A 23,951-nucleotide genomic window follows, 5' to 3' on the forward strand; every position below is an offset into this window, starting at 1 on the left:
TCTCTTGGAAGATTTGCACATTTTTATTTCCTGAAATTTACCTAGCCTCATTGTAGCTAACTTGGATCCTGGTCTTGATCTGTCTTACTTTTTTTTTTTAAACAAAAAATTCTATTTTTTTTTTCCTGTATTTGGATCTTACTTCTACTGTTTGATTCCTCGAATACCCACAACAGTTACAGCTAGTCCAGGCTGAAGCCAGTAGCCTTGAATTCCATCTAGGATTTGAGTTGCCCACCTGGGTGTCAGGGACCTATGACTAGCCTTCTAAGGTGTGCGACAGTAGGAAGCTGTGATCAGAAGCAGAGACTAGACAGGAATCCACTCACTATACAGTACGGGATATAGATATCTGAGTGACTGCACGAAAGCCCACTCTGAGCTTGATTTTATTGATTATATTTTTATGTATCTCATATGGGTACCAGGTCTAGTCCCAGTTCTACTTATCTTGCTCCCTGCTCATGGTCTGGGAAAGCAGTGGAGGATGACTCCCAGTCCTTGGGCCCTTCACCCCTGTGGAAGAACCAGAAGAACCTCCCGACTACTGGCTTAGGTCAGCCCAACTTTGGCTGTTTTAGTCACTTGGGGAGTGAACCAGCAGATTGAAGATCTCTCTCTCTCTCTCTGTCACTCTTACTTTCAAGTAAAATAAATAAACAGCCTTTCTTCCTGCCCCACTTTAACTCTGCCTTTTTTTTTCTACAATTGTATTTTCATTGGAAAGTCAGATATACAGAGAGGCGGAGAGACAGGGAGGAATAGCTTCATCCGATGGTTCACTCTCCACGTGGCCACAACAGCTGGAGCTGAGCCAAATCTGAAGCCAGGAGTCTGGAGCCTCTTCCAGGTATCCCATGCAGGAGTAGGGTCCCAAGGCTTTGGGCCATCCTTGATTGCTTTCGCAGGGCACAAGCAAAGAGCTGAATGGGAAGAGGGGCTGCTAAGATGGAAAGAGGGGCTGCCAGGTTACGAACCAGCACCCATATGGAATTCTGGCACATCAAGGCAAGGACTTTAGCCTCTAGGCTATAGCACCAGGCCCTAAATCTGTCTTTCAAATAAATAAATTAATTAAATAAATCTTTTTAAAAAATGAACCATAAAAATCATAACCTCAAAGGTATCATTTCCTGTAAAGTAGAAATGTTGGATATTGAACTAACTACATTGAATACACACTAGCATCACCTGCATGAGGCTTCACTGTGTTTATAATGGAGCTGCAAACGCTGTTTACACAGGATCTCTTTTACTTATAAGGTTGAAAGACTGTCCTCAGACGAATGTAAAAACGTGATCTTTACCCCCACGAACCCGCAAAATATTACTGTCTAAAGGTAGCAGTATATTTAAGATGATTTTAATAACATGAGAAGAAAGAAAATATATGGCTACTCCTCCAACAAAAAACATAAAGGGCAAAAAGATTGTATTTATAAAGAAAAAACGAGTAAGCTGTTAATGCCTTTAGCATTATTTGATTACATTTATGTTTTCAAAACTTTAAATGTAAGAGGTTGAAACAACTGTTTTAATGACAGTTTTCTCTGTAACAGAGAGAGCTACTTGTAGCTTTTGAACAGCTGTTCAAATATTAAATTTTGAATATTCATTTATATTCAACTGAACTTTTACTGGAGACCCACCATGGATGAAACGCAATCTGTAGTCCTGAGAATCCCACAGTCTGAGAAGTGAAAGGAAAAAGTGACCAGGGAAATATGAGAAGTTAGATTGAAAAAATTCATCAATACAATTTTCAGATGATTTGTAGCCACTTTATCCAGATGTTTCAACATACCTACTTTCCTAAGTGTTAATAATGTTTAAATATAGTCTTTATGCTAAAATAAAGTCATGTAAAATGAATGCAATCAAGACAGGCTTACATGTAGTTAAGAGCACATCAAGTGCGTGGATGTTTATTCATTTGGCTCTTATCCACTAAATAGTAGATTAATGGATTCGTCTCACATTAAATAATAAATTGTAAGTTGTGATGTTTATACTGTAAAAAATAGTTAAAGGTAGCTTGACATAATATAATTTACTTGAATTTTTACTATCATTAGCAGTTAGTTGCTTTTCTTAAAAATATTATGAACACCTGGATGAATGAAGAATCAGCTTTATCAAGATTTTGCTTTGTTTCCCTAAATTCCTACCAACTTTTTTTTTTTTTTTTTTTTGGAAAAGCAGAGTAATAGAGAAGAGGAAACAGAAACAGAGATCTTCTGTCTGCTGGTTCACTCTCCAGATGGCCACAGATGCTGGGGCTGCGCTAGCAGCTTCTTCCAGGTCCCCAGCATGTAGCAGCCATCAGAGGCCTGGATCTAAAGGGGAGCAGCTGGGACTTGAAATACTATACACTTACGGGCTGCCAGCGTTGCTGGTGATGGCTTCACTTACAGTATTAAAATGCCAGCTTCTAAAATTTCTACAAAATTTAAGAGGAAACTTATTGACAGAGTTTTTTTGCTTTTTTTCCCCCTTGTTGTTTGTGGTAAGAATGTATATGCCTGGCTGTGTTTAGAAACACTGAAGGCCGGTCATTAACCTGTCAGACGAGTCCGTAAAAATTCTTTCCACTTCAAGCATGCAGGAATATACTTAATTTGATGAGTTACATTCCTTTCAGTTATACTTCTATTATAAAGGGAAGGTAACTGTGGATAATAAATGTAGGGGGCAGGGTTAAGTTCCAAGAAACTTTATTTACAATCACAAGCTGCATTAGCAGTTGAGCATGGGTTATAATTTACCAATCCTTGACCTAGAAAAAAATAAGCACCTCTTTTCCTCTTGAAAAATATTTCAATGGAGCACTGTACATTTTGTGCCAGACAGTTTTTATGTAGTGGTTGCCCTGGGCACCGTAGCATGTTTAGCGGCATGCCTGTGCTCTTCCTGTTAGCCGTCAGTAGCACCTTTGATCCTTCATTGTGATAACCAAAAATGTTCCAAGATATGCCAAATGTTTGCTAAGGTACCAAATGGCCTCTGGCCAAGACCACTTGCTTACATAAACTGTTATTTATTGTGTTGTGTATATATTTATTTCATTCCATACAATTATGTTCTTGTCTGACCCCAGCTGCAGATGGCCAGTTGTTTGTAGTTGTATTTTTTTTTTTTTTTTTTTTTTTTGTATCTTAGGAGGTTTATTCCAACGGAGCAGGAACAGCAAGAGAGGGAGAGAGGGGAGGGGGGTAAGAGAGAGAAAAGAGCGGGATAAGAGCGGGATAAGCTGTAGTTGTATTTTTGATGGTATAATGTAGAACCTTTGAATTATAATAACAAACACAAAAGTATAGATCAGGAATTAAAACAAGGTTCAAGGACAAGTAATATAAATAACTTCAACTTTATTGCATGAAAGCAATTTAACTTTTTTTTTAAATTGGAGAGTGTGGAGTTGTAGAATAAGGGAAAAACTGCCACCTACCACGCTGTCATCCCGTATGAGTACTAATTCATGTCCCAGCTGTTCCACTTCAGATCAAGCTCAAGCTCCCTGCTGATGTGCCTGGGAAAGCAGTAAAGGATGGCCCAAGTGTTTGAGTTCCTGCCAACCACAAGGGAGATGTGGAAGAAGTTCCTGGCCTCTAGGTTTGACCCAGCCCAGCCCCGTTTTTGCAGACATTTTGGGAGTGATCTGGAAGATGAAACTAACACTGGCTCTATGTAACTTTGCTTTTCAAATTAATAAAATAAATCTTTAATGGCCAGCATCATGACATCCCATATGGGCACCAGTTCATCGCTACTCTGCTTCCAGTCAGGCTCCCTACTTCTGGCCTAGGAAAGCAGCGGAAGATGGCTCAAGACTTTGAGCCAGCCGCTGCAACCACATGGGAGACCCGGAAGAAGCTCCTGACTTCACATTAGCCCAGACCAGCTCTGATTGTCATAGCCACTTGGAGAGTGAAACAGCAAAAGATCTCTGTATTTCCTTTTCTTTGTAACTCTTTCAAATAAAAATAATATGTTTTTTAATAAAACCTTAAAATATGTTTTGGAGACTATGCATCATTGTAAATAGTTTCTTTAATTACTATTTATTAAAATGATCATTTACCACTCCTCTAAATATCATTTGAGTAATTTAGAGTAAAACATAAGTTCTATGAATATATTTTACATTTATAGAGAAAATGAGACAGTTCACAGAGATTAAATCTTAAATTTTAGGGGATGTATTGCATGGTCTTTATCAAAATAAATAATGCTACGCAATTTCTGTTTCGAGACCAACCTGATGACTGAGTGGCGAAATCCTTACCTTGCAAGAACTGGGATTCCATATGGGTGCTGGTTCGTGTGCTGGTTGTTCCACTTCCCATCAAGCTGTCTGCTTGTGGCCTGGGAAAGCAGTAGAGGACAGCCCAAAGCCTTGGGACCCTGCGTCTCTCTGGGAAATCTGCAAGAAGCCCCTGGCATCAGGTCGGCTCAGCTCCAACCATTGCAGCCACTGGGGAGTGAACCAGCAGATGGAAGAGCTTTCTCTTTTTCTCTCTGTACATCTGTCTTTCCTAAACAAATCTTGATTTTAAAAACCCTCCTTTTTGAGATCCAAATTTTCATTTTCAGATGAGCTACTGCAGAATCTATGTTCTACTTGACATTCTACTAAATATATTCTCCTTATAGAAATTAATAAAGCTGTTTCTATTATTAGAAAATATATTATGTATCATTACAGTACATTGTGCATAATATTCTTTTTTCTACTTTAATTTCAGGCTATTATCTTTTACTACCTTAACCTCATTCAACGGATTGTCATAGCATCCTTTTCTTTCAGATATGCAATACTTGCATGTCATATTCAACATTTCAAATCTCTTTTTAAAATATTACTTTTTTGTACAATTGTCTGAATTTGTACATGTGAAGGAAGAGATCAGTCAAGTCTTCAGTTGATCATTGTTATACAGGATGACATATGGTTTCTGGAGTTCTGAATAGCCTTTCTTACAATCCTTTAACTTTCTGAAATACATGCTGTTTTGTTCCTGCTACACCATAGATATTGTTTTCAAAAGGTTTCCGTAAATCCTGTTTTCTGATATTGGAGCCCTTGGCAGGTCTCAGGTTGATGGCATGCAGCTTCTGTTTTGCCTAAGACTCTTTTGCCATATTTTTACATAGTTAGGTTGTACGTAATAATTCCAAGGTGTGGATCTTCTTTAAAAATAAAAAAAGTAAGTATTGATACGTTTTTCAAGGCCTGTGCTGTGGCATGAGTAAGCTAAGCCTCTACCTTCAGTGCCTATGCCCCACACGGACGCTGGTTCAAGTCCCTGGCTGCTCCACTTCCCTTCCAGCTCCCTGCTTACGACCTGGGAAGCAGAGGCTGGCTCAAGTCACTGGACCCCTCCCATGTGGGAGGGCCGAAAGATGCTCCCTGGCTTCACATAAGCTCAGCTCTGGCTGTTGCGGCCTTTTGGGAAGTAAAGCAACAGATGGAAAATCTCATTGTGTCTCTTCTTTTCTCTATAACTGCCTTTCCGATAAAAATAATTATATTTTTAATTGGAAAGTCAGATGTAGAGAGGAGGAGAGACAGAGAGGAAGAACTTTCATCCATTGATTCACTCCTCAAATGGCCAGAGCTGAGCTGATCTGAAGCCAGGAGCCAGGAGGTTTTCCGGGTCTCCCATGTGGAGGGTCCCAAGGCTCTAGGCCATCCTTGACTGCTTTCCCAGGCCACAAGCAGGGAGCTGGAAGGGAAGTGGAGCAGCCAGGGTACGAACCAGTGCCCATGTGGAATCCTGGTGCATGCAAGGTGAGGACATTAGCCACTAGGCTACTGTGCTGGGCCCTAAAAAATAAATTGATATGTACCTTATGTATCGGAATTATAAATTTACTTGTGCCAAAGAAAAATTAAGTTCACATAATCATAATTACAAGTTATGTAATTTTCTACAATCTTACTTGGTTATATTTCAAATTACGCAAAAATTGAAATAGATCAATATTGCCTATCATCCATATGTGTTCATTTTGAAAATCCATGAGATGAAGAATAAATCTTTAAAAGCCATATGAGTTCAGTCATCCTCAAATATAATTAGAAATGTAATCTTTAACAAGTGCACTACTATCTTTCTTTCCCTTAATGTCTTAGTGTCACATTAGATGCAAAGAGCTTCAGGTACTTGATTCTTCCTTCTAAAGTGAATCTAGGCAAGTCCTACATTGCACTTACAAATAAGCAGATTATACTATTACTTGTATTTAATTTCATCTATCTAATCATGGAAGTTCTCTGCTTTGTATAAACATGATGCATGATAGTATATTTTGTCTTAATGGCTTTAGTTCATTTTGTGATTGCCTGCTTTCTTTCTTTCTTTCTTTCTTTCTTTCTTTCTTTCTTTCTTTCTTTCTTTAATTATTTTTGCGGAGTGGAGAGATAGAGGTAGATAAAGATGTTTGATCTTCACTCCCAAAATACCCGCAGCCTTCAGGGTTTGGCCAGACCAAAAGCAGAAGCCCAGAACTCAGTCAAGGTCCCTCGCTCGGGTAGCAGGATGGCCACTGTACCCAGGATCTGCCCCTGTAATAGCCTTAAGAGCATTTGCAATCATCAATTAGCATTTTATGTAAAATGAAATCTTTCATTTATGGTAATTTTGCAGGCAAAAGTGACTTGATTATCAGCTCACATATGATACTGATTTTATTTTCTAGCCTCTTGCTGCAGTACCACATAGAATTCACTCAACAAGTAGAAATGTGAGAGAAGAAAAAACTCGTTCAGAGATAAACTGTGAGTATATCCTGTACACAGTTCATAACACAATAATGAAAGTTGTAATTTGGTTATTTTATTTCATTTTCTTCCATATATTTTTCTTGGCTAGACACTGTTAAAGATAAATCTGAATTAGAGCAGTAAGACTTTCTTTTTCTTATTCCTGTGGCCTTTCAGGTAGCAGGAGAATTATGTATTATTTTGTAACTGGGAGAAGCAAAATTCCTGGAATAGGTGAGATAGAGATGCTTTTTAAATTCATGTCTGCTTATAACTCACCTACAGAGCTTGTTAGAATGTAGCCTCTGTCTCAGAGCCACAGTGAGATCTGCAGCTCTTCACGTCTAGCAGGCTCCCAGGTTATACATGTGGAGCAGCCAGGAGAGTGAGGTTCACACCGCGCATACACTCTAAGGAATCTTAGAGTTCCAGAAATGGATTCTCAGACCATACTTTTCTGCAAATCCCAAGTTGACAGGTTTCGGTTCGTCTTAGAGCCTCTTAAAATCACCCTCCAGGTCATTCCTAACCAGCTTTTGGGGTCACTCTCCTAAGATTGGAAACTTTCAACTTATCAATGACAAACTGTGTGTTAACTTTTTTATATCATGGAAGCATTTGTTCCCTGTGACTTAAAATGCTAACTTAGTACAGTCTGGTTTATAACAGCTGATTAAAGAGTCATCCTAAGGTACCTGAGATCCAGTATGACCCTGCTGGAATTAGGTATACAGTAATTTAAGAGGACATACAGTTATAAAATTATTTTTAATTTTTGGCAAAATTAGTAATGATAAGATAATACAACTCATCCTTTAATTAAGATGAATCCATCTCAGTAGACAGGTATGTTAAGTGGGAGCAGGCACTATTACCTCTTACTAGGAAACAGAAAGGAAGTGCAGAGATGAGGAGATTGACTGTGGCATGGACTGCAGCACATCAAACGTCTCTCCACCCTGTGTCTCATCTAGCCAGCCTAGTGGTCTTTTACAAACACTGCTTCATTTCTAAAACCACTGCAGTAAACTCCGTGAGCTTTGTCCTGGAAGCCCTTTTTGCACTCTCTTGGAACATTGGCTGGATCCTACATGTTTATCAAGTTCCTTGGCAAAATTTTGTGCTGCTGGTACCTAGAAATGGTCTTAAAAGAAGGATACTCCTAAATGAAAGTGGGATGTAGATAGTTAGTATTATGACTCTATTAAATTGTCTTTAAAGCTTCTCTTGAAGCCACTTAAATTTGCCAGTTTTCCCATGAAAATAGATTGATGAAAATGACACCCTTAGCAAATGAAACCACTTTTCATTTTCAAAAAATTATTTGTTTTGAGATACATAAAAAGACATATCAAGAGGCTTTTATTCACAGAGACACTCCCATAAGTGCATGCAATGACTCTGAGTCTTTTGGGAGAAGCAGGAAGCCTTGGCTGGGTGGCCAAATCACGTGGGAGGCGTCGATGCTGTCTTCCAGGTTCTGTTTTAGTAGGAAGGCAGAGCCAGGGACCAAAGCTGGGAAATCAGAGTACTCCCGTGCGGGACTGTCATCTTAACTACCACCTAAACTGCTACACCAGAAGCCTACCCCTGTTACCATTATGTTAAAATATACAAAGGTAATTGTGAAATGTCTTTGTTATTTCTTTCATATATGAAAAGTAGAGATGTCTTTGTAGTTGATTTAGACAACTTTTTCTGTACTATGGAAAATCTAAAATTCTTTACATTTTGTCACCAGGTTCAATCCAAAAATTGTATTATTAGGCCTTAGCAAAGTGCAGTTGTTTCTGAATCCCTCTTTACTTGCTGGTATCAGTGATTCTGAACTCCAAAGTCAAGGTGCACATGTATGCTGTTTGAAATGAGATCCCTATTCCCCAAATTTTGAGATTCTGGAATATGCCCAATTTGGGATGGGTACAGGTAAACAAATGCATTAAACACAACTTTTGTTCTTCCCCGCTTTCTAGTAATATGGGTGTCATATCTGGTGTGTTGAAGCAGTGACAGAATTAAAAAGTAGTATTTTTAGTAACATGTGGGTTTGGTATTTGAAGCCTACAAGTTTTAATATCCTAGGAAATATCCTCTTTTTTTAGGATTTTTTTTATGAGAAAGCATATAAAGCAGCATGCTCAGTAATGCTGTTGTCTAATAAAGACAGATTTTGAAAAAATATATTTTGTAAACTATATGGTTGTTCCTCTTAATAATGTTTTGTATTTACAACTACTTGGTGCCTATTCATGCAACCAATATTTTATATTTATTAAACTGAATGATATTTAGTTAACGTTTGTATTAAAACTGGCAAGTCCACAGAAGGGGTGACAGTTTTTCTTTAGGAAAGATCTGAGGGTCAGGAATCCAGAACAGCTTAGCTGAGTGGGTCTGGCCCAGGATCTCTCTGGAAAGGTGCAATCCAGATCACCTGGTATTACAGTAATCTGCAGGCTTGACCAAGCTGGAAGTGTTGGAGGCCTCGTTTCCTTACCTAGAGTCCTCTTCTTGGGGCTCACACAATAATGAAGAGAAGTAATGTGCTTCTACTGTCTGCTTTCTGTCACATCTTGCAGCCTTGGCGGGGTATGGAAGGGGACTACATGCAAGCTTATAAATACCAAGAGCGAGGAGTCATTAGGGGCCATGTTGGACTCAGGCTGCCTCGTGTACTGTCTATAAACTGCTGTCTGCCCACCAGAAGACTGAGGCAGAATTGTCTGTATGCTTGAGCAAAACACAAAACTATACCTATGGTTTTGCCCAGCATCCTCGTTTTCACCAGAGAAACAGCCTAGGATTAACAGTAAAGTCAACGTTAGCAGTTAAATCTTTCTTGGGCTTTACCATCCGGCAGATTCTTTATTTAAATTTCAGCTTAGGGTGAGTGTATGGTAGATGACAAAATTAGGTGTGTTTTTGCCGCAAATAACCTTTGAAGTTATTATGTCATTAAGAATAGCGAAACAGAGCCTTATCTTTTTTCCATTTTAGTTGGCCAAGTAAAATTTGATCCACCGTTAAGGAAGGAGACAGAACCACACCATGAACTTGTAAGTAATTTAGTTTGAAATATTAGCACTGAAAGTGAAAGATTTAAATTTTCTTTGTGATACATTATTACTTACTTAAAAACCTAGTAATTAATATTTTCAAAAATCACTTGGGGAAACAAAATGGTAAGTAGCTCTGAAATTCAAAATAAATAAATCTGTGTTGCTGAGACTGAATAATTTTGAAATTAATTAAGAGAAATTTGCTAGTTTTGCCATTCCCTAATTCAGTGTTTTTAATGCTAGCTCCTTGGTTTTTTTTGGTTTTTTTTACCCCAGTTTTTAAGGGGTTTTTGATGTATGTATTTATTAAAATAAATACAGTGGCTTCTAAACATCAGGGAAGAGTCCTTTCTGTTGAATATTCAGACTCAGGAAGATAAAGCATCTAGATCAGTTTTATCGTTCATGTAAGGCTACCAGATGTATGAGTACTTTGTGATGCTTCTGTTGTTACATACACCTTTCCAGAAACAAAATCTATTAGGTCTCATCTTAGAAGCAAAATGCTTTTCAGATATTTGAGACATGGTAATCTGTGGAACAAAAAAATTAAAAGCAAAAAAAAAAAACTAATCCCAATAAAATTATTTTCCATAGCTCCAGATTATATGGGGTGTTTTTTTTTTTTTTTTTTGCTGTTTGTTAATTAAAATAAAGTAACTGTTAATAAATACTGAAGATTTAAATGACAACTTCCTTTTAAATGTCATGTCTGCTTTGAAGGAAGCATATCCAGGGAGTTGTTAGCTTTCATCTTAACAGAGGTATTCTCATTAAGTGTACTAGCATGAAGGAAGAGAGTGTTAAAGGAGACGTCTTAAAGAGGTCATGCAGTAATACTGAGCATAACATCTATACAGAGGGCTAGAAAGATTAAGAAGAAAATTTAGTCATGTTTATAAATGCTTATAGTATTTTGTTAAGGCAGTTTGAGTTTATTTTCTGTTTCTCTTTTTTTGAGTTGGCATTGCATGTATTTAAATTCTATACTAATTTAGTAGCTACATTATAAGGCAACGTTTTTGCAATGCTGCTTTCTAGAAGCTGCCTAATATAGTTTGCATTTGCCTTAATAACATTATGTTAACAGGACTTGTGAAAGTTTCCCTTTGTGAATTTGTGGCTTTTAGTCTAAGTGTAAATAACTTGGGTTTCTTGGTCTCTGCTAAACAGCCCGACAGTGATGGTTTTTTCGACAGTTCAGAAGAAATATACTACACTGCAAGATCTAATCTGGTATTTCTCATCTTCTGATTTTCTTTGTCAGCATTACTTTAGTCTTGTGTTTTCTTTTTTTAAAATCGAACATTTTGTGTAGCTTTGGTGAACCAATTTAAGCATTATTTTGTAAGTTGCTGTCATTTAGCAAACCTGTATATTAAGGATTTTAGTAACTTGTTTCCATCACAAGTTAAATAAATATATCCATTCAAATATAGCATTGTAGCAGTAAATAGAACGTATTTTCTTTTTATGAAAAACATTAACACTTAATTTTCTCACTCAAAAATATGGAGTTTTTTAAGAAATGATATTTTTCTACAAAAGTGTCCCACTTTTAGTGATGAGACTTGTTTAATCGACCAGAAACCATCTGTGTGTGGGTATAGATCCATTCATAAATATAAATGGATAAAATAAATTATATTGTGTTACATATAATATGTGTACACATATTGTGTACATATAATATGTGTACACATAATATGTACACATATGTATACTTTTTTAAAGCATTTACCCATTAACAGTGTAATTATTCTCAGATAAAATTGTAATTTTTTCAGTGTTCTGTCATTTCTAGTTTTCTCAGGAAAATATTTGCATTATAATATCTGAAATGATAAATATTACAACTATCCTAACATTATGTAAGAAAAAATGCTGTATCAGGGCTAATGTTAAACTGTTATTCTTCCTGTGTGGCTGACCAGAGCCACAGCTTGTCCCATATCCACTCCTGGATTCTAGTTTTCTGCCTTTTAAGTGAGATTTTTCTTTCTCTTTTCTCCCTTTCTACTTTAATAATATCTCTTTTAGTTTGGGTTGGATTTACTGATTTTTTTTTTAATTCTCAAAGCTGTGCACTTTAACATTTGCAAAACCTAAGAGATTTTTATACATACTTTTTCTAAGGAATGTTTGTTAAATTTCTTTCTGAAAATGCTATTTGAGCAGAAAACCCCTACATTTATGAACTCTTACCCATGCCACAAAAATATGTGATAGATTTTCAGGATTTTGCCAGGTGACAGCTGTTGATGGGGGAAAGCTTACCTAACATAGGAACTACGGAGAGTAAGTAGAGAAGAACTCGGGCTAATGTGATTGTCTGATTTCTTGGAGGGAGAAGGTTGGTTCTTATATTTCCTACTGTGTAGGAACCATTGTAAATCCTTCTCAGCAGAATGGACAGACACCACCCCTGTGTCAAGGGAATTAATGTGGGGAGAGTCATCCATACATGCCGCAGCTGTGTGGGATGTCACATAGCCAGCTGAAATGATAAAACTGAGTCTACTACTGACAGTATGGGAGTAGCTGTAATATTTAAGCCATCAAAGAGAAACTGATAGGTAACACTGTAAAATTTACTGTATTTCCCACATTAGCTCTGAAGAAAGAGAGCAGGAAGCCTGTTCATTCCTAGAGTAGATTTCACCTGTGTTCAGCAGGCAGCTAGAGCCAGCTTTGGAAGCTGTGAAAGCATTGAAGAGTAATGACAATTCTGATGGAGCGGAAAGATAGGTGATCTTTTTCTATTTTTTTTTTAAAGATTTATTCATTTTATTACAGCCAGATATACACAGAGGAGGAGAGACAGAGAGGAAGATCTTCCATCCGATGATTCACTCCCCAAGTGAGCCGCAATGGGCCCAATGGGCCGATGCCGGCCTATGCGCGCCGATCCGAAGCCGGGAACCTGGAACCTCTTCCGGGTCTCCCACGTGGGTGCAGTGTCCCAATGCATTGGGCCGTCCTCAACTGCCTTCCCAGGCCACAAGCAGGGAGCTGGATGGGAAGTGGAGCTGCCGGGGCAAGAACCTGCGCCCATATGGGATCCCGGGGCTTTCAAGGCAAGGACTTTAGCTGCTAGGCCACGCCGCCGGGCCCAAGATAGGTGATCTTAAAGCTGCATGTGTCTGATGTCATGGGGATTGAGAGGTAACCATCAGAGAGAGCATGGGAGATAGACTGTTGGAAGTGTATATTATCTGATATCTGAATTGAAAGTTTCTTCAGATTTAGGCATATATAAGCCAGAAGAACAGTTACCAAATTGGTAGTAGAAATATAGGATCACTGAATCAAAAGTTTACTTTGACTATAGAATATACTAATTCCTCCACGCAGAAAAGGTAAGAGCAAGACAAAAAACATAACATTTCAGAGTTCTTTTCTGTACCATTTGTGGAACTAGCCTGGTACATTGAAGAAGTTAGAAAATGACTCTGATCCCCTCAACAGCTCCCACCACCATCCTCATTCCACCCAGCATGTAACCGGGAGTTTCTTGTCATGCATAGGAGCAGGTGACTTGTAGAGCCGCCTTGTAGCAAAAGGAGATTTTAAGGACAATTAACCTATGAATTATTCTGGCAAAGAGGGTTGAGTAAAATATTTGTCAGGTGCTACAGCTTATAAAATCAGCCTAGCCATATCTCAGCCATGCCAAAAGCTAATATTTAGCTGAAATATTTTATATACAGCCATTAATTGTAAGCACTTTAAATAGATTAATTTATGGTACTTGCTTTACAAATGAGGGGATTTAAAGTGCAAGGAAGGTGAAATTAATTATTTGGCTAAGAAAAGTAGAGCTGAGATTTGACCTAAGCTGCTTGGCTTGGGAGTTGTTGAGCCCTGCTCTACAGCATCATTTTATTTATTTTGTTTTTACTAATATTGGGCTTCTCTCCTCATTTTTAGTGAGCATGTGTGTTATTTTTTGCTGTAGTAAAATATATGTAGTGTAAAATTTCTCATTGTAGCCACTTTTAAGTATGTAGTTCAGTGGCATTAAAGACATTTGTTGCTATTGCGAGGCAGCTGTCACCACTATCCATCTCCACAATAGTTTCATCTTCCCAAACTGAAACTCCACTGCCACTGAATAGCAGCTCCCCCAGTCCTTCTTCCCCCAGCTCCTGGCAACCACTCTTTCTTCTGTATCACTGAATTTGACAAAGTACCTTGGTTGAAAGGAATCATTACAATTGTCCTTTTGTAGTTGGCTCATTTCACTTAGCACAACATCGTATTAGCTTTATCTTTCCTCCATATCATAGCATGTGTCAGAATTTCCTTAAGGGGAAACACATTCGTTTTCATGTAAATGCCACATTTTGTTTATACATTCACCCATCCAAGGATACTTGGGGTGCCTTTTAATGACTGTGAATGATGGTGTTGTCAACATAATTGTGCACAAGCCTATTTGAATCAGTTCTTTTGGTTATACAACCAGTAGTACAGTTGCTGGATTATACAACAATACTTTGTTAACTTTTTGAAAAACTGTAATATTTCCACAGCTACTGCACTATTATACATTCCCACCAGTATTGCATGAAGGATCCACTTTCTCTGTGTCCTTATCTTTTCGATTTTTGTTTGATTTCTTTTTGTTTATTGAAATGCAAAATAACACATAGGGAGAGGGAGAGAAAAAAGGGAATCCAGCTACTAGTTTATTTCCAAACTGCTACAGCAGCAGGAGTGACCTGGTTAAAGCCAGGAACTAGGATTCCGTCCAGGTCTCACATGTGGGTAGCAAGTACTCAAATACTGGAGCCATCATCTGCTGCTTCCCAGACACACAGCAGAGCTGAATTGGAAGCAGAACAGCCAGGACTCAAACCCAGGCACACTACAATGGGATGTGGGATCCCAAGTGGCCGCTTAATGCACAATGCCTGCCTGTTGTTTGTTTTTGATATAGCCCTCCCAGTGAGTGCCACTAATTTTTTCCATTCTTTAATTTTACAAATCCTGAAATCTTTGCTGTGCAAACAAAACTTTACCTCTGAAAGATGCTTGCTGTGACCAGAATGTCTGGCTGTCATTTTAGTAGTCAGTTTGGCCACAAGGCAGCAACCCTGTATCTGTGGAAAGCCAGAAAAACATTTACTCCCATACAGATCTTGCTGTTTACAATTTGCAGTGGTTTCTGGTCACTTTAAATTTAAGCATATTTTGTAGTTTTATAAATTGATTTAGAATGTTGCACCAGAATTTCCATTGCTAGAAAAAGTTACTTTTAAAAAAGTATCTTGTAATTATATTTCCAGAAGAGTGCAGCTTGATTTTCAGTATTGTCAGTCAATCCAAATGTTAAACTTTTAAGAGATATTTGAATTGAAAAAAAATTCATTACAATGTGTTAGTTAAATAGGAATTTGCCCATAATCATAAAAATGGATTTATTTGATGTTGTAAATGTTATCTTCAGAAGATAATATTACACATCTGTCTCAGCTCTTGGTTAATTTTTTCCCTATTTTTCCTAGTTCTATTGAATATTCTGGCACAGATACCAAAAAGTTCATTGTATCTACAATGCTAGGTAATTTGATATGGATGGATGTAAACAGGTCTTAACACTCACAACTGAGGATACTTCACGTGTGTCTAACCTGCTGATTCATTTCCAAGCATGCAACACAAAAGTCTGGTTATACAGTTTGAGGCCCTTTAATCTGCTTTTATCATTCAGAAGACTGCTTGATAAATTTATGACCCCATTTGCTTTTCTGATTTCTTAAAAATAAATTCTTTTGGGGGCTGACACTGTGGCATAACAGGTAAAGCCGCTGCTGGATGCCAGTTCAAGTCCCAGCTGCTCCGCTTCGAATCCAGTTTCCTGGTAATGTACCTTCCGTGGGAAGCAGAAGTTGGCCCAAAGTGCTTGGGCTCTTGCACCCACGTGGGAGACCAGGATGTTGCTTGCTCTTAACTTTAGTCTGACTCAAACCTAACCACAGTAACTGTTTGGAGAATGTACCAGCAGATGGAAAAGTATGTGTCTCCCTCTTTTTCTCTCTGTAACTCTGCTTTTCAAATAAAATGACTAATTCCTTTGAAAAGAAAGAATTTGAAGTTTCTGGGTTTGGCATTGTGGAGCAGTGAGTTCATCCATCACATTATCATGCCAGCATTGTTTCAGAGTGTTGGTTTGAGTCTCAGCTGCTCTGCTTCTGGTGCACTTTCCTGCTGGTAGATATGGAATACAATGGAGGATGACCTAAGTATTTAGGGAACTAACACCCTCCTGGGAGATATGGGTGGGATTTTTTGCTCCTGACTTTTTCTTTGCCCTACCCTTGTTGTGGCCATTTGAAAAGTGAAACAGCATGTAGAAGAACTCTTTCTCTGTTTTTCCCCTCTTCTGTCACTCTCCCTTGAAAACATTTCTTTGCATCATCAGGGCTCTCTCTTTATTTCTGTAAATCATCTCCGTAAAGATATCTCACTACGAACTTTATTTGTACCACAATGTTTCTTTGATGAAAATATTTTTCTTTTCCCTTGTTTTCATGATCAAGATATATTACTGAAATATTTTTTTTCTTTAGTGTTCTTGTAGCCAGCTCATATTAATTCTGTTAACTGCCCACTGTTTTTTTTTCATCAGGTCTACAATAGGCTTTGTTCTTCCCAAATGGATTTAAAAAGTAAAGATTTTTCATGATCATTTATTTGTCTTTTGTAGTGTTGCTCTATAGCCTTTGGTCTTTTTCAGATCATTCTTACTCCATGTTTCCTTCAAAGCTCCATTCTAGGTTGAGAAATACTCATTCACCAAAAACTGAGCTACTGAAATTAGAACTTTTTAGCTCAGAAGAGTGTTTTAATTGGGCTATGATATTCATCTTTAAATTTCATTTTGAGCCTTCATATTGAATCTGTGCCAGGTCACTGCATGTTTCAGTCTATGTTGTTACTTACCTGACTTTACTAGGTAGTTAAACTTTGTCATTAATTGGTTGATGCCTGATTTTGCTGATTTCTTTCATGTTGGCATGTTCAGATGTGTTTTTATTGTACTTTTAAAGGATCAAGATAACATACCATCATCTTGGGTTATGTTGAGCACTTTCCTAGCATAATTTTAGTAGTATTTTTGTAGGATGAAGTAACCTCCAAATTATTTTTTTTTTAATTTTAATTTTTCATGACATGATTCCATAGTCACAGGGATTTCCCCTTTCACTCTTGCTGTTCCCCCAATCACTGTTTTCCCCCAAGTGATTACAGTAGTATAGTCCTTCAGCAACAGTCAGAGGTCTATCATTCTGATATTGAGGTATATTCTAACATTGTGGATATAGACAGTAGTAAAAAGTCTAGCATCTTAATTTCATCGGGAGTCCTTTTATTCAGGAGTAAAGGTGCAAGCTACAACGTAACTTCACTTCCCAGTCTGCTAGTCTCCATTAAGCAGTTACTCTAAGTAAATATATATAAATATGTGTTTACCTTTATATTTATTTATTTTGCATGAAGGTTGTCTTATATCAGAGGAGCTGAATATTCTTGTATTTTACATATTGTATATTCTTGTTATATAAACATATCTATGTTTATGTAACAAGCCATGGTTGTTCAGCAAAAAACGTGTGCTTTTGGAAGTTGTCATTTGATTAAAGGGTTAAGGCATTTTCTTAGCTAAAGATGTTGCTTCCCTGTCCAGGGCCTGGCTATCTAAAGCTAAAGAAAGCAAAAAATAATTAGTACTCCTCTCCTTGACACTAGATTTAAATATTTCTAAGACAAAGTCATGACCACTTAAACTGTGCAGTCATGTGATGATGGTGATTTTGCCCAATTAAAATAGAGATTTATAAAGTAAAGAGAACAGATGTCCTTTTTCATTAGAATTTCACAGGATCTCTGTGCAGTTGTCACCTTTTTATGTATGATGTGCTATCATTTGTCACTGATAAAAGACATTATTACTATGCATGAAAGAACACAAATACTGAAGGAGAAAAAATTTGAGAGTTGTCTAAACCAGAATTTTTATTTCAATTTTATTAGATATTTTTGACCGGGTTCGGTGTAATTGTTTTTCTCTCAAATATAAGGCATTGCTTAGAATCCTCAGTTTTTTAGACTTAGTATTTTTGAAATCCATAATTATCCTTGTGTGTCTTAAGGCAGAAGTATTAGTTACTATTTGCAGGAAAATGAAGAGTTGACAGTTGAACGAATATTTATTCAGAATACATCCTGTGGCAGGTCTTTTGCCTGAACTGGTAGGCTGGCTTCTGGATTTACAACCTTGTAAAGAAGTTAGAATGCAATGTTAAGTGCTGGGAGGACGCTGTGTCCTGTGAAGGAACACAGGACACAGGAAAGACTGTGAAGTCAGCCCTGGAAGGTTGCTCCAAGCAAGTCTGGAACATGAGTCCAACCAATGATATCTTGTATCAGTTTAAAAAAAAAAAAAAAACTTTAAATATACTGTATGCTAATGAAAAGAAGGTTCATTTAAAACGTTCAGTCTCCCCCAGCTCTCCCTCCACCTTTACAATTCAGACAGTGCTTCCAAAAAGCAGCTTTTTAACAGGGGAGAAAGGGCAACTTCACAGTTGAATTCTGTTACTATTCATTTGAAGTTTGGGTTTGCTTTTTTTTTTTTTTTTTTTTTAATTTTGCTGTTTTTAAAGTTTATTTTAAAAAATTCTTAAAATTCTCCCAGTGTAGTTTACACTCTTGTACAGTTCACATATAAAATTTATTTTTAAAATAGCAACCAGTTTTATACCTTGCAAACATTAATTACATACATGAAATTGTAATGTGAATGTGCATATATACATAAATTACTTGATAAAGTCAGACTGATTTTTGTTGCTTTTCTTTTCTCATCATTTTTGCTTCATCTTAGCTTGAGAATAAACACATTGAGTTTTATTTCTGTATCAAAACTGGTGTTTGTAAATATTAGTTATAGTCACAATAGCTATAAATGAAATTTACACCCTTTATTCAGAAAAGTATCTGGAAAATTACTCCAATAGTAATATCAGAACCACAAACTTCTGATATTTGTTTTAAGCCCTACCATATTAAGAATATACAGCAATACAGATTTATTTGGGGTCTAAGATTTCTCTTTTAAGAATATCATGTATCATATTGTGGGATTATTACTGTTTTGCTAAATATTTTACTTTGTATTATTAGGATCTACAACTAGAATATGGACAAGGACACCAAAGTAGTTACTTTTTAGGTGGAAACAAGTAAGTAAAGTTCTCTTAAAATATTGTTTAAATTCAGGTATAATTAGATTGTCTTTATATATTAATATTTAAGGTAGTAAATTATATGAGAGTGGTAGATATATTTTAGAATATGCTTTAAACCTTTTTCCAGTGCTTCCCCACCCAACACTTCAATGATTTGTCATGAGGGGGAAGATCAGCTTGGTTTTCATTATCAGGTTACTTTGCTACTCTTCCTGTTAAAGCAAGTTAAATATGTTCCAAACATTGATAAACATATATTTCAACAATTGATTTATTTCTAAAGTTGACTGGTTTATTCCTGACAAAGCAACTCCTGTTGTGCTGGCCGCTGAAAATAGCTAGGATTATTCACACTACATAGAAATCTTCATCTTAACGTTGTAGCTGTTAGAATCTACGCTGTTATTAAAAAAAGTAAATTCAGCAGTTTTCCAATGTCTGCTCTACCCCAGGCACAGTTTAGCGATGGGGTTGAGGGGTGCTTCAGTTCAGCACTACTGGCCATATAGCATAAGGCCCTGAAATCGTAGCACTCCCAAGGTAGTGCTTGGGATGTGGTCAAAATTGAATTACTCGGTAACAAGCTAATTTTTAAGTTGATAATTTTGTATGGCCCTCGAATGATGTTATAGATTTCCAAAAGGCCCTTGGCACAAGAAAAGGTTCCCCAAAGTAGGAGCGTGGGGCTGAAAAGGCAGCCCTGCAAACTTCAAGCATTCAAGTTGTTTATATACCAGAGTCAGTGAAAGGTGGACCAGAGTCAGTGAAAGGTGGACCAGGGCCCTATTAATTTTCTAATCTTATTTCCTAAGTTTCTGGGTAAAGTATCAGTAGAAAAGTAATTTAAAAGGAGATAATTATTTAAATTTATAAAATCTTTTCTAGCAATGTAGGGTTTTTTTAATGACCCAAACCATTTAAAATTTCAGTTCTGTTAGAGACTTGAGACATATATATTCCCATATTTTAAGTGAAGCAGCTATGAAATAGTGACTGAAGTGGCTTAATTTTAATAATGATAATTGAAAATCATGTTTCTATTTTTATAAACTAGATGCTTAATTTTTACTCATTTGTGCTATCTTTTTCTAATGCAGAGAAAAGGCTTTTGGTCACCACCTAGATTAATGCTTTTTTCTTTTAATTTAAGCTGGACCTAAGTAAATATTGAGGGCTCTTTTAAAATAAAATTCATTTTACATTATTATTCAGTCTGTCATTACTATTAGCTTTTGTGGTTCTCAATCTTGAAAATAAGTGTAAAATTTCCCTGTATAAAACCTAAATTTTACCTAAAACTGCTGTTTCTCTAAATTGTCTGCTGTTTTGTCACTTGTCTTAATTTATTGGTAGAAAACAAAGCAGTTTGTCTATTAGATTAGCAAATAAAAACTTCTGAAATATTTTAAAATTATTTTTTCTAAATATGAAACCATTAGTTTTAAGGACTCTGTTAGCAAATTTTAATCTATTTTAAGAAACAATTTGAAAAAATATTTCATTTACCAGTTTTAGTTCACTTAAAATATACCTGCAAAATATAGGAAAAAAGATTCCTCACTAAGTACATTTCCTATTTCCAAAAGTTCCCATTGTCTGATTTCTGATTGTTAGACATTTTCATATATAATTATTTTGGCTAGGTAAAATGTTAATAATTTGCCCGACCTTCATTTTTTGATTAATTGGATCCCTGCTTAAGGAACTATATTCTATATAACGAGTCACAGGCAAGGTAGGTTGGCCAAAAGTTTGACCTTTGGCTGTGTTTCGTGTACAGGTCTATACATACATGTGACATGAGCATGGATTGTAGCACTTCTCTTCCTGTACTGATAACGTCTGCTTTATTCTGTGACTAGGCAGCATTTAAAACTCACAGGATTTCCTGCTTTCTCCCATAGGTGATCAGGCAGACAGATTTTCATTGATGGGTTTCTACCTATTCCAGACCATGCAAGACTATTTAATTAGATTTGTTCCATAGACACTTTTCTTTATTTTTCTTTCTTTCCTTCCCTTTCTTCCCCTCTTTCTTTTGTCCGTTCTCCTTCCCTTTCCCCTTTTCCTCGCCCTTCTTGTTCCTCCCCTCGCCTCCCCTCCCCTTCCCTGCCCTTTCCTCTTAACAGAAAATATGTGTGTTTTCATTTAAAATGGAGTATCATCTTTTCTTTTGATTTCTGCTATCACCCGGGTCATCTTCTCCTACCATTTATTCAATACCAACAAAAGAAATTATCTTAATAATTATTATTTGGGTTGTGGATTATTGTTAAGAATTACTTCTGGTTTTGTTTTTACTATAGAGCAAACATTCCAAAAACAACTTCTTGTAATAATTTAGTAGGACAAAAAAGAAAACCGAACTCCACAATGTCTGGCACAATTGAGAATAGTAGTGAATGCCAAATCCTAAGTGAGAACTGTAATTAGGGAGGTTTTATTAAAATATACCTAGGCTGTCTGGGGGGATAATATGGCAATTTGAAAGGTCTTAGCAATGTGCAGCTTGAATTCCTTAGCTAATGAAAATGGGCTGGGTATTTTGGTAATGGTTTTAGATTTATCCTAAGTCAGTTTCGTCACTTCATCAGTTAAATCTGCGTTTGCCAACCATTTTTTCAAGATTTCCTGGTCGTTTTACATTGACTGCGTAATTCAATATCCAAGAACATTATTTTTATTTCATTTTGAGTTTTCTAAAAATTTTGTAATAGACGATAGACTATTGAACAGTGATATTGTTTACTTGAAGCCCTCAGTCCTGGTGAGTAAATCACTGTCACATTTTATTCTCTGCAGATAATGGAAAATGGGACATGTAACAAAATCTAGTCAGGTTTCATTTTCTGCTCTTTAAAGTCTTATTAGTAAACCACACTTCCTACTTTTCAGTAAGACTTTGTGACTTCCTTAACTTTGTTACCCTAATATCTCAACACAAAAAGATTTACAAGTAGATGAATAAAAATAAATCATTTCCTATGCGATGGCCAGCTGCCTTTTTATACTGTTATTCAGCCTTTTTCTTATTGTTGGAGAACTGATAAAGATTCTTTTTTAGAACATAAAAGATCATATAAATCTGATTCAATGTGACAACTAAAAATAAAAGCACATTTAACTTTTTTTTTTACTATTTTCAAAACCTGATATTTTCTGCTATAGAGAGAAATGCCTCAACAAATATTGTAAAAAAAAAAAATTGTCACATGCTTCTCAAGAAGTATTTTTCCATATCTTCTAAAGTGATGCAGAAGTTCACCATCCAATTCACAGATAATTTAGCAGTGGAGTTTAAAACAGCACTTGTTAAACTTCTGGTCTCACAGTGCCTTTAAAGTCTTACAAATTATTGAGGACTCTACAGAACTTTGATTTATAAGTATTACATATCAGTGTTTATGCTATTGGCTGTGACAGCAACCAGCATTTATACTGTTGTTGGGTGTTAACAGCTTAATACTTGAATTGCACTTAGAACTTTTCAAAAATATTTATTAACTTATTTAAAAATAATGCATTCATTGTATGTTATCATTAGCCCCATATATCTTTTTTTGTATGTATTTGAAATATATTGAGAGGCTTGCCTTGTGATACAGTGAGTTAAGCTTCCACCTACAAAGCCATCATCCCATATAAGCACCAGTTCAAGTCCTAGCTACTCCACTTCTCATCCAGTTTCCTTCTAATGTGCCTAGGAAAGCAGTAGAAGATGCTACAAATGCTTGGGTCCTTTTGCCCACATGGGAGATCCTTATAAAGCTCCTGGCTGAGGCCTGGCTCAGCCCCAGAAGTTGCAGCAATCTGGGGAGTGAATCAACAAATGGAAGATCTCTCTTTCTCCCCACCCCATCCCCACCACTCTTTCTTTCTGTCTTTGTAACTCTACCTTTCAAATAAATTAATGTTTAAAAAAAGCCTTAAGATCACTTGAAGTGCCACGGGGTTTTGTTTGTTTGTTTGTTTGTTTGTTTGTTTTATTGAAAAGTCAGACATACAGAGAGGAGGAGAGACAGGAATATCTTCCATCCACTGACTAACTCCCCAGCTGACCACAACAGCCAGAGCTGATTTGAAAAGGAGCCAGGAGCCTCTTCCAGGTCTCCCACATGGGTGCAAGGTCCCAAGGCTTTGGACTGTCCTCGACTGCCCTCCCAGACCACAAGCAGGGAGCTGGATGGGAAGTAGGGCCACTGGGACCAGAACTGGTGCCCACATGGGATCCAGGCACATGCAAGGCAAGGAGTTTAGCCGCTAGGCTACCACGCAAGGCCCATTGCCACTGTTTTTTACAGTAGCTTTCTTGTAAAGCCACTGATTGCTCTTGTGAAACGTAGAGGCAGCAAGCAGTTGCATAAGAGTATACATTAGTGTCATGCAACAAGCATTTTCTTAAGGCATGCCAATGATTTTTGTAAATTAATGATTTATTTGAAAGGCAAAAAGATAAAGAGCTTATATTCCTGACTCCTTCCTCAAATACCTGCAACAACTGGGGCTGAGTCAGGTCAACCCAGGTTCCCACATGAACGAAAGGGACTCAGTTGCTTGGGCCATCATCTGCTGCGTGCCCAGGTGCATGTGAACAAGAAACTGGAATTGAGAGCAGAGCCGGTACTCAAACCTAGGCGTTTTGATATGGGATCCAGACATTCAACGCAGTTTTAAACACTAGCAAATGTCTGCCCCATTTTTATGAAAAACAGCTATTTTCCTGAAACAAAATGAGTGAGAAAATAACATTGTTTTACATTTTTTTTCGAATTTTGTTAGCATTGCCCTAATAGAGAAAGCCAGATGTTCGTATCTTCCACTGATTTAATCTATTATGTCATACATCCAATAGTCTTCGCTATGTAACAT

General features: G+C 36.9%; 1 protein-coding gene across 2 annotated transcripts in view; it reads left to right on the forward strand.

The window, feature by feature from the left end:
• MAP4K3 (mitogen-activated protein kinase kinase kinase kinase 3) overlaps positions 1-23,951 on the forward strand; it is a 156,708-nt gene that overhangs the window by 103,750 nt on the left and 29,007 nt on the right. The window contains exons 13-16 of one of the 2 annotated variants that reach the window (XM_058668039.1): positions 6,703-6,781; positions 9,764-9,822; positions 10,999-11,061; positions 19,018-19,076. In XM_058668039.1, coding sequence (XP_058524022.1) covers positions 6,703-6,781; positions 9,764-9,822; positions 10,999-11,061; positions 19,018-19,076 — 260 coding nt within the window. The remainder of the gene's footprint in view (positions 1-6,702; positions 6,782-9,763; positions 9,823-10,998; positions 11,062-19,017; positions 19,077-23,951) is intronic. The other variant, XM_058668040.1, reaches the window with a different exon arrangement.

The sequence above is a fragment of the Ochotona princeps genome, chromosome 8 (genome assembly GCF_030435755.1).
Source record: "Ochotona princeps isolate mOchPri1 chromosome 8, mOchPri1.hap1, whole genome shotgun sequence".
In the NCBI taxonomy this organism is placed as follows: Eukaryota; Metazoa; Chordata; class Mammalia; order Lagomorpha; family Ochotonidae; genus Ochotona; species Ochotona princeps.